This window comes from Heterodontus francisci, chromosome 7, assembly GCF_036365525.1.
Source record: "Heterodontus francisci isolate sHetFra1 chromosome 7, sHetFra1.hap1, whole genome shotgun sequence".
NCBI lineage: Eukaryota > Metazoa > Chordata > Chondrichthyes > Heterodontiformes > Heterodontidae > Heterodontus > Heterodontus francisci.
The window spans coordinates 10,266,110-10,277,933 of record NC_090377.1 but is presented as its reverse complement, the minus strand read 5'-3'; the positions used below and the strand labels follow the sequence as shown (position 1 = coordinate 10,277,933).

General features: G+C 46.4%; 1 protein-coding gene across 2 annotated transcripts in view; it reads right to left on the bottom strand.

Annotated features, from left to right (window-relative positions):
• Positions 1-733: 733 nt before the first annotated feature.
• LOC137371839 (carboxy-terminal domain RNA polymerase II polypeptide A small phosphatase 1-like) overlaps positions 734-11,824 on the bottom strand; it is a 34,830-nt gene continuing 23,739 nt past the window's right edge. For both annotated transcript variants that reach the window (XM_068034774.1, XM_068034773.1), the window contains 3 exons: positions 9,990-10,082; positions 6,797-6,982; positions 734-5,687 (listed from right to left, as the gene is read on the bottom strand). In XM_068034774.1, the coding sequence (XP_067890875.1) occupies positions 5,562-5,687; positions 6,797-6,982; positions 9,990-10,082 (405 nt within the window). In that variant the 3' untranslated portion in view covers positions 734-5,561. The remainder of the gene's footprint in view (positions 5,688-6,796; positions 6,983-9,989; positions 10,083-11,824) is intronic.

The window sequence follows — 11,824 nt, the reverse complement described above, 5'->3', positions numbered from 1 at the left end:
GGACATTTAAGCGACTCTTGGATAGGTACATGGATGATAGTAGAATGAAGGGTAGGTAGTTAGTTTGATATTAGAGTCGGTTAAATGTTCGGCACAAAATCGTGGGCCAAAGGGCCTGTATGGTGTGCTGTACTGTTCTATGTTCTATAACAATTCTGTGATTATCACACTGCTGTTTGTGGGATCTTGCTGTGCACAAATTGGCTGCAACATTCTCTACATTCCAACAGTGATTACACTTCAGAAATTTCATTGGTTGTAAAGCGCTTTGGGACGTCTCAAGATTGTGAAAGGTGCTATGAAAATGCAAGTGCTTTTTTTTTTTACTGGACCTCTCCTCAACTATTGATCGGGTTCTTTTTGAATTAATTCTCAGGCTGTGGGGGTCAGTGGTGAGGACACATTTATTGTCCATCCCCAGTTTGGGCTCTGCTGAGGGCACTCAGAGTCAACTCCGCAGCATGGGACTGGAGTCAAGTGTAGATCATCTTGGTGAGGGGCAGGTTCTCTCCTCTGGAGGGGGCTTTAGCTAACCAGTTGAGTTTTCTTTTAAAAGAAAAGAGCACAAGGTTAATTTCTTCTGTCACAGAATCTTACCCATGGCAGGATTTGAACTGATTATCTCAGGCGTTCTCACTCCGTACCCCAGACAACATCCTCCCTGCACCCGTCAATGAGAGGGAGTCGCCAATTGAAGTCCAAACACATACAAATCAGACACATTACTCAAAACTGTTGTGAAGAAAGCTTTTTACTTTCAGAAAGAGAATGAGAGAAAGGTGGTTTGATCCATCAGTGACACACTTCCCACACACAGTCTGCCCTGTAAGTTCAAACAGCAAGCTGTAAAATCCACCTCCAGAAGCGCTGGTCACCGAGAGCACTCAGATACAAAAATAGGGACAAAAATACTATACCAATTCCCATTTTCCAATGTATTAAAATCTTTCGTTACATTATATATAGAAGGCACTTGATCTGTTCCAAGGCAAAATTAGCTGTACACTACTTCCCCTGGTGGAGGCAGTTTGAATGAAAACAGGGCAGCCCCCACTCAGAATGCAGGCATCTCAGTCACCCCCTTCGCTCTTCTCCTCCACCCCACCCCCGACCCCAGCTTCCCGCTCAGAGGGGAAAATTCGACAGATATTCCCAGCACCATATCAATTGAAAACAAATTCAAAAGACGAATGGGATGGTCAGGATTACCAGGGCAAGGGAACCTTCGGCTGGAAGCTAGAGGTGTTAATGCAGGCAATGGGTGTAGGTGGGCACTCGTGTGGACTGACTTGGACTGAAGGGGGCCAGTTTCTCAAGATGATGGGATGGAGAGGAAGAGAGAAGAGAAAGATGTTAAGACACCAGTCCAGACAGCAGGTAATGTTAATCAGCTTCTTTGCACTCTTCTCCCCCCTCAGTCAACATTTTGATCATTTCCTCAGCACCCCTCCAGAAAGTTCTGACTGCTGCCAGGATAACTTACCCATTCCAGTAGCCACCTGTGAGCCCATGCAGTGAGTATCAGTAGACCGCTGTGGAAGGCGTTAACAGTACAACCCGAGCTTGACCTCTACATTCTCCACTCACCCCCAACCCCAGCAAGAGACACTGCATAGCAATAAGGAGCAGGGCCTGGGCTGATGTTTCTTCCTCCCCACCCCTCCAGAAAAGGGGTAGAGAGACAATCTGTAGCACCCCTGAACTCCAGGATGCTTTAAGCTTCATAGCACTACCAAATGAGGCATGAGAGGGGGGTGGGGGGGGGGGGGGGGGAAGAACTGCTTTAATCCTTTTTTTTGTAATGCTTCAGTCCGCTGTCATCAGCTCGATCAAATTCTCCCGCTGTGCAGAATCGTGGACTGTTATCTCTGGACATGGACCCACTGTACATAGGCACCCTCATCAAACATCCCCCCCCCCCCCCCCCCTCACTGCATACACATACACGTAGCCACTGCACACACCACACACATCCCATGTCACTGTTACCAGTGACAACAACTGTGCTGGTCGTGACCTGCCACAATGTAAATCACAAATTCTACAAAATAATAAAATGATTATAAACGCTTTCTTCTTGTTCACATGACTCTGCTATCTTCCCTATGTTTTCATCACACTGCTGTGTTTCCCATGGTGGAAGGATCAGTGCCTGCAGGTGGGAGCCGAATCTAGTTAGCGTTCCCATAAGACGTAGACGAAAATGGGCTCAGAATATGGAACAGCTGCCTAGAGAAGGAGTTAGAGAGTTTTCATCCTTGTAACTCACTCCAGAACTCCCTCGGAATATTGTTGATCGTTTAAATAAATTGAACTTATTCCCCTGGTCCCTGATGAAGCTCCAATGATGTCCTGGGAGAGTATGACCATCCCACCCACCCCTCCGCCCCCTCCCCAGCCTTATGGGTTCACAACGCCCAGCCCTGCCGCTCAGTCCAAATTCATTGACACACCGTCCACAAAATGTGCTCTTCCCCCCCCACTCCCACCCCCTTTTATCTCTGAAAGTTTTTGGTCCTCACAGGACTGTGATTCTAGCATACCCATGCACCTCCATTATGTGCGAGCACACAGATATTTGACTAGGTGGGGAAGCACCATAGTTGAGCCCAATCGGGTCTCCCCGCCCTACCATCTCCCCTGTACTCTTTCATAGAGGGGTAGCTGGGATTGACAGTCCCTGTCCCCCCTGTACCCTGCCTTTCCCCAGATGTAGGGCCCTCCAACTGCCCCCACAAATTGCAATCAGTTTGAAGCTGCGCAGGCCAGCAACTGAACCCAAGCTTGTACATGACTCAGAGAAGCTCAACTGGGTGGTTTAGATCAATTCATGGAATGGAAGACTAGAAGGGAGAACTGTGAAAACGGGAGTCGCTGGGAGAAAGGGAGTATACCACACCCCTTCTGAAAAGAAAAATGCTCACTTCACAGAACGACCCTCTCCTCCAGAGAAGAACAGCCCCGTGATGCAGCAGAGAGATCTCAGTGACTGAATGGACTCAAAAGCAGATGTGTGTTAATGTTCTCTAACCCACTGCCCATGACGGCCATCCCTCAGCATGACCTTGTAACGCCATCACCGATACCCACAACCGCACCTCCCCCAGCCCTGGAAATAAGGTCCTGTGGGTTTTGGTCCTTCTTATTACTAAGGGTGTTACAGCAAATTAATTATAATCAAGGTAATTATTAAATTGAATTTATAATTATTAAATTGAATTAAATCAATGACATTTAAATATAATCATTTTTAAATGATTAAATGGTGATAATTTTGCACAGTATCAAACTGCACCGTTACTGCAGAAGTAAAAAATCTTATACTGCATGCCTCACCAATTCCACCCCACCTTTTCCCTTAGTCCCACAGGGCAGTTAGTTGGAAACCAGTCAGTATAATTGTAGACGTAGACACGTTTGGGGAGACCAGAACTCGGGGTCATAAATATAAGACAATCACTAAGAAATCCAATTGGGAATTCGGGAGAAACTTCTTTATCCAGAGAGTGGTGAGAATGTGGAACTCTCTACCAAAGGGAGTGGTTGAGGTGAATAGTATTGATACATTTAAAGAGAAGCTGGATAAACACACGAGGGCGAAAGGAATAGAAGGATATCTGATGGGGTGAGATGAAGTAGGGTAGGGGGAGGCTTGTGTGGAGCATCAACACTGGCATGGACTAGCTGGGCCAAATGGTCTGATTCTGTACTGTACATTCTTTGTAATCTTGCAGAGTGGAGCACTGTACACATGTTGGTGGTGTGGGGGAAAATAATGCTTTAGCCACGCACTGTTTGGATGCACTTTGCACTTTCCTAATTCAGAACGCCGACACCGGGGGAGGGAAGAAGTCACTAACTGACGAGCCACGTGTATGAAACCAATCTCAAATGGTGTGTGCGCGCGTATACACACACACACACGTTGACGGGGTGGGGGCAGGGAGAGGTGAGAGGAGGGGAAAGGTGTAACAGCGGGCTTCAGTGCTCCAAGGGAAAGGAGGGGAGAAATTCCACCCCCTAGCCACCAATCACTATCCAGTTAACCTCTGCCGTAAAGAATCAAATTAGGCTGTGATTCTCCCCACAGTCCAATAGCCCAACCAGGAGAAGGGCCACGAGGCCAAGGTACAGGAAGGGCTGTCTTTCCCTCCTTCCCGAGATCCATATTCTAGCATGGATCAGGATCTTGCATGAGGGGGAAAAAAAAAAAAAGAGGATAAAAGATCCCTGTCTTCACCACAAGTTCCTTTTAATTCCCAAGGGAACTATCTGCTTTGATTAAAAGGGAGCACCTGAGTTTATGTTTCCACAGACACTATCCCCCTCCACCCACTATTTTTGAAAAGCTGCGAGGATAAACTTAAATGAGTGGAGGTTAGTCCCCAGGAAAGAGGGCAGCTGGACAGTAATGCAAGGGAGCCCCAGTGCCAGTCCCAGGACTCTGTCCGCCACACACGCAGCCTGCAAAACACGTACACTCATGTTTGCACTCTTGCACCCCCCCCCCCACTCCCCTACCTCCGAAATTCTCTGTGCCTCAAAACCGCGCTCACCCGACCCCCTTCCTCTGCCTCTGACCTTCCAGCATCGCGAGGGTCCAGTGCAAGCGGGGCTGCGGGACAGCCATAGGTGGTGGTCAGCCTGTAGGGAGCTCAGCGAGACTGGTGTCAGCCGTTATAATGCCCTTTATTGCTCACCAGCGTGTGCGAGGGAGACACATGCTCAAAATCGAGATTAGTAATTGAAGAGAGGGGGACGGAGAGGAAAAAAAGATAAAGCACCCAACCTGCTGGAGCTGTATCTTTAAACCTCATGGTGAGGGGGAAGAGGGGGGAAAATTAACAGGAAAAGACGACAGTTCTGCTTCCCCCACTTCCCTCGCCCCACCTCCTTCCCAGCCACCCAGGAGAAAGCAGGAGGCTTCCCTCCCACCAGCCCCCAAACACACACACAAGTCAGCTTAGCTCAGGGGGACTGTTTCTTCTCAGCCTCCTCCCACTTACACTAAGTTAGATATTTTTAAACTTCAGCTTCAGCTTTTTTTTTTTAAAAAATAAGTCATCCCACGCAGCCTCCAACTCACTGTTCCACTGATCACCTGCCATCATGGCGATTGGCTCTTCGACTGTGCAAGGCATCGCAGCCTACCACAACCCTAGCCTCACTGGGTGAGGGTGGGATAAGAGGAGAGTAGACTGACTGAATCAAAAGAGGTGACTGCCCCCACCAACCTCCACACAACCCAATCCCCAGACTGTGATTTGTGAACAGACAGCAGAGAAGAATTTGTCCAAGGACAGAATAAGCTGTCCCTGGTTTCCATTGATTAAGTGCTGCGGGACTTGATCGGTCAGCCTGTGTCTCTCTCTCCTGTTGAGACGCACAGTCCTTACATGTCACTGTTTTACCTCTTTCTTTAAAAAAAAAGGCACGCTGGTAAAGGGAATCATGGATTCATGGAAAGGCGAGTCTCCCTGAGGATGAGGGGACGATCCAGGATTGTCCAACTCCTCACGGTTTCACCCTCCCACACCGCTCAGTCTTGGTCTGGCTCAGTGCTAGCTAGATTTGTGTTCCTGCAGTAATGTGTAAATGTTCTCCTCCTTTGACAGTCTTTCAAAGAAAGGGATGAGATCCAGGAGCTCAGTGTCAGACATGTCGTCAAACCAGGAAGCAATGGGCACCTGAAGGGAGGGAGAGGAAGCAACGAGTTAGAAATTCCCAGAATTTGGGGACAGAGGCATCTGCTCACCACTCGCTTGCTCATGCGAGCACTACAACCAAGATCTCGGCTCTCCTCCCAGTCCTAGCCTCTTGCCCATCCCCAATTTACACCTCTTCTTCCCCCAATTCCAGACACTTGAGCACAAGAATCTAGACCAACAGACAGGTGAGGTCTTTCAGATGAGATGTTAAACCGAGGCCCTGTCTGCCCCCATTAGGCGGGCATGAAAGATCCCACAGCCACTGTTTTGAAGTTCTCGCCAGTATCCTGGCTAATATTTATCCCTCAAGCACAGTGGTGCAGTGGTTAGCACCGCAGCCTCACAGCTCCAGCGACCCGGGTTCAATTCTGGGTACTGCCTGTGTGGAGTTTGCAAGTTCTCCCTGTGTCTGCGTGGGTTTCCTCCGGGTGCTCCGGTTTCCTCCCACATGCCAAAAGACTTGCAGGTTGATAGGTAAATTGGCTATTATAAATTGCCCCTAGTATAGGTAGGGGAATATAGGGACAGGTGAGGATGTGGTAGGAATATGGGATTAGTGTAGGATTAGTATAAATGGGTGGTTAATGGCCGGCACAGACTCGGTGGGCCGAAGGGCCTGTTTCAGTGCTGTATCTCTAAATAAATAAACTAAAAATTAAAAATAAAGAGAGATTATCTGGTCATTGTCTATTGATGTTGTGGGATCTTGCTGTGCACAAATTGGCCACCACGCTTCCTACAACAGTGATTACACTTTAAAAGTAGCTCATTGGCTGTAAAGCACTTTGAGAAGTCCTCAGGTTGTGATAGTTCTTTCTTTTCTTGGTAACTCCTTGTACCCCCAACTTATAAAGGAAATACCTGTTTAAGTTTGTCATGTTGGAAAGAAAATCTATAATGGAATCAACCAATGGCCTATAATTTTGAGGGACTGTATTCAACTTGATTGCGTATTGAGGGCTGAACATGAGGCATTCCCGAGAACCCCCCCCGCCCCCCACCCACCGAACACCCCTTCTGAAAGGCAAAAGCTGAATGATACAAAATACCCAAGAGAATGATGGGATTCACAATGACAGGCTACATACAGCATTGTTCGGATGGAAGACGTATGAAGCTGGAGAATTATCGATGATGAGCAGCTTGTTTAAGTCCCGCCCTAACCGGCTGAGGTCCTTGACATAATTCCCTTGATGGAAGACACATGATTCACGGAAGAGTCGAACCCGGAAGGCTCCCCACTTGTCCAGGAGATCAGCCACTGGATCAGCATACTGCAGAAGCCATGGAAATGGAGAGCAGATTAGGGCCAAAAGTAATCAAAACTAAAAACAAAATGCAGCAAGGGAACAATGACATTCAAAAAGCTCCTGCCCATATCCTAACTCGCACCCATCAACCCCAGTGTTCGCCAACCTACACCTCAATTTTAAACATAGAAAATAGCAGCAGTAGGCCATTCGGCCTTCGAGCCTGCACCGCCATTCATTATGATCATGGCTGATCATCCAACTCAGCAACCTGTTCCCGCTTTCGTCCCATAACCTTTGATCCCTTTAGACCCAAGAGCTATATCTAACTCCTTTTTGAAAACATTCAATGTTTTGGCCTCAACTGCTTTCTGTGGTAGCGAATTCCACAGGCTCACCGCTCTCTGGGTGAAGAAATTTCACCTCATCTCAGTCCTGAAAGGTTTACCCCGTATCCTTAGACTATGACCCCTAGTTCTGGACTCCCCCACCATCGGGAACATCCTTCCTGAATCTACCCTGTCAAGTCCTGTTAGAATTTTATAGGTTTCTATGAGATTCCCCCTCACTCTTCTGAACTCCAGCAAATATAATCCTAACTGACTCAATCGCTCCTCATACGTCAGTCCCGCTATCCTAGGAATCTGTCTGGTAAACCTTCGCTGCACTCCCTCCAAGGCAAGAACATCCTTCCTCAGATAAGGAGACCAAAACTGCACACAATATTCCAGGTGTGGCCTCACCAAGGCCCTGTATAATTGCAGCAAGACATCCCTGCTCCTGTACTCGAATCCTCTTGCTATGAAGGCCAACATACCATTTGTCTTTTTTACCGCCTGTTGCACCTGCATGCTTACCTTCAGCGACTGGTGTACGAGAACACCCAGGTCTCGCTGCATATTCCCCTCTCTCAGTTTATAGCAATTCAGATAATAATCTGCCTTCCTGTTTTTGCTACCAAAGTGGATAACCTCACATTTATCCACATTATACTACATCTGCCATGCATTTGCCCACTCACTCAACTTGTCCAAATCACCCTGAAGCCTCTCTGCATCCTCCTCACAACTCAGCCTCCCACCCAGTTTTGTGTCATCTGCAAATTTGGAGATATTACATTTAGTTCCCTCATCTAAATCATTAATGGATATTGTGAATAGCTGGGGTCCTAGCACCGATCCCTGCGGTATCCCACTAGTCACTGCCTGCCATTCGGAAAAAGACCAATTTATCCCTACTCTTTGGTTCCTGTCCGCCAACCAATTTTCTATCCACGCAATACATTACCCCCAATCCCATGCGCTTTAATTTTACACGCTAATCTCTTATGTGGGACTTTGTCGAAAGCCTTCTGAAAGTCCAAATAAACCACATCCACTGGCTCCCCCTCATCAACTCTACTAGTTACATGCTTGAAGAATTCTAGTAGATTTGTCAAGCATGATTTCCCTTTCGTAAATCCATGCTGACTCTGTCCGATTCTACCACTGTTCTCCAAATGCTCTACTATAAAATCTTTGATAATGGACTCTAGAATTTTCCCCACTACCGACGTCAGGCTGACTGGTCTATAATTCCCTGCTTTTTCTCTACCTCCCTTTTTAAATAGTGGGGTTACATTAACTACCCTCCAATCTGTAGGAACTGTTCCAGAGTCTATAGAATCTTGGAAGATGACCACCAATGCATCCACTATTTCTAGGGCCAGTTCCTTAAGTACTCTGGGATGCAGACCATCAGGCCCTGGGGATTTATCGGCCTTCAATCCCATCAATTTCCCCAACACCATTTCTCTACTAATACCGATTTCTTTCAGTTCCTCTCGCTCACTAAGCCCTGTGTTCCCCAACATTTCTGGTATGATATTTGTGTCCTCCTTTGTGAAAACAGAACCAAAGTATGCATTTAGTTGGTCAGCCATTTCTTTATTCCCCATAATAAATTCCCCTGTTTCTGACTGTAAGGGACCTACATTTGTCTTCACCAATCTTTTTTTCTTCACATACCTATAGAAACTTTTAGTCAGTTTTTATGTTCCCCGCAAGCTTGCTCTCGTACTCTCTTTTCCCCTTCTTAATCAATCCCTTGGTCCTCCTTTGCTGAATTCTAAACTGCTCCCAATCCTCAGGTCTGTTGTTTTTTTCTGGCAAATTTATATGCCTCTTTCTTGGATCTAATGCTATCTCTAATTTCCCTTGTAAGCCATGGTTTGGCTACCTTTCCCGTTTTACTTCTGCGCCAGACAGGGATAAACAATTGTTGCAGTTCATCCATGCGCTCTTTAAATGTTTGCCATTGTCTGTCCACCATCATCCCTTTAAGTAACGTTTCCCAATCTGTTATGGCCAACTCGCGCCTCATACCTTCGTAGTTTCCTTTACTAAGATTCAGGACCCTTGTCTCAGAATCAACTACATCACTCTCCATCTTGATGAAGAATTCCATCATATTATGGTCACTCATCCCCAAGGAGTCTCGCACAACTAGATTGTCAATTATTCCTCTCTCATTACACAATAACGTTCGTATCTTTGCATTCAAATCCCTCCCAGGCCTCACCCCCTCCAGCTCTACAACCCTCTGAGATTTCTGCATTCCCCCAATTCTGGCATCTTGCACATCCCTGATTTCCATCGTTCCACCATTGGTGGCTGTGCCTTCAGCTGCCTTGGCCCCAAGCTCTGGAATTCCCTCCCTAAACCTCTCGACTTCGCTTTCCTCCTTTAAGCCACCCTTAAAACCTACCCTTTTGACCAAGCTTTGGTCACCTGTCTTAATATCCCATGTGTATCGGTGTTCAAATGTTGCCCAATACTGCTCCTGTGAAGCATTTTGGCACGTTTTAGTAGGTTAATGGCGGTATATAAATAAAAACTATTGTTGTTGAAAGATATTAAATTAAGGAGAAAGCTGCCCGTCTCCCCAAGCCAAAACAACTCCAATTTGAAGATGGGATCTTGAAACCAGAGGGATAAGGACAGAATGGGATGTTCAAAGTCTTAGAGAGACTCAGTAATGGGGAAGGACTCACCTTGGAGAGACTAGCCGTGAATAGCACACACTCAAAGAGCTCACCCATCCTCTTTAAAAACTCGTCTACGTAAGGCCTCTTTAAGACATACACCTGAAACACAGGACAGTACTGGTGAAGGGGAGGAAGCAAAGAGATAAATACATACACGCATATAGCCAGCAGAGCTGTGATGGGCCGAATGGCCACTCTAATATTCATGATTCTATAATAAAGCACTGGGAAGTGGAGGGGCATGGGGAAGGAGGAAAAAGGAGAGAGGAGAGAGGGGCGAGAGATAAAAGGGGAGAGAAAAACGGAGGTGAAAAGACAGGACAGAAGAACTAAAAGAGGGGAAGAGTAAATGGGAAACTAAGTGGCAGAGGAGATAAAGGAAGGAGTGAAAGGAAGGGAAAGAACAAGGAGAAGACTGAGGAAGAGTTGGGAGGCAGAGTATTCCAGTTTAAAAGGTTCCGATGGATCAGGACTTCTGTACATTGGCCGTATATAGGGAGGGGGGGAGGTTGGATCCATTGGGATGCTGTGCTTGGATTAGATCTGAGTTAATTCACCTTCAAATAACTGCAGCATGAGAACTACCAGAAAATACACACAGGTCAATGGTCACTCAGTGCGGGATATCACCTGCAGAAACTAGGGGGCGGCAGGAACTTAATGGGCAGTTCGTGCGTGAAGGGCATGGCTGCATCCTGAGCCAAGTAGTCAAGGACAGGCCAGAGTTTCACGGACAGCCTATCCTGGATTACTTGAATCAAGTCACAGCCTCAGCAAAGAAAAAGAGCTCCAGCTTATGGTGAAGTTCAGTCAGTTGAAGATCAGGCCCACGTTCTGCCGCCCACTCCTGGTCGGACTCCAATAGTTTGCATCGAGACTGGGTCACGGAGCACAAACACTCAATTCCAAATTCCTCACTAGTCGATTGGTAGCCATTTGGTTTGAGTTTCCAAGCGAGGAAAGTTGTCTGAAAGTTTTATACAATGGTGGACCTTGGGAGATCTAGAACCTTGTGTCGTCACACAGCAATGTCCTTCCCTTCCCTCACCGGTCACATATCTTCCGAGCGCCAGTAACCTTACGTCATCAGCCTCGTTAGTCCATAAAATATAGCGCCTTCACAGTAGAATACACAAAAAGTAAAGAGGGTAGCCAAGCAACTAATAAGAGTGAGAAACTTAAAGTAATTAATATCAGCAGAGACAAGGTGCAAGAGAAATTAATGGGACAAATCCCCAGGACCTGATGGCCTACATTCTAGAGTTTTAAAAGAGGTGGCTAGAGTGATTGCAGATGCATTGGTTGTGATCTTCCAAAATTCCCTAGATTCTATAATGGTCACAGCAGTTTGGAAGTTAGCAAATGTAACTCCGCTATTTAAGAAAGGAGGGAGAGAGAAAATAGGGAATTACAGACCAGTTAGCTTGACATCGGTTGTTGGGAAAGTGCTGGAATCTATTAGGAAGAAAATTTTAACAATGCACTTAGAAAGTCATAGCATGATCAGTTAGAGTCAAAATGGTTTTACGAAAGAGACATTGTGTTTAACAAATTATTAAAATTTTGAGGATGTAACTAGTAGGGTAGATAAAGGGGAACCAGTAGATGTAGTATATTTGGATTTTCAAAAGGCATTTGATAAGGTACCATATAAAAAGTTATTGCACAAAATAGGGGGTTGGGGGTAATCTATTAGCATGGAAGGAGGATTGATTAACGGACAGGAGGCAGAGAGTAGAGGTAAATGGGGCATTTTCAAGTTGGCAGGATCCAACTAGTGGAGTGTCGCGAGGATCAGTGTGGGGCTTCAGCTATTTACGATCTATATTAGTGACTTAGAT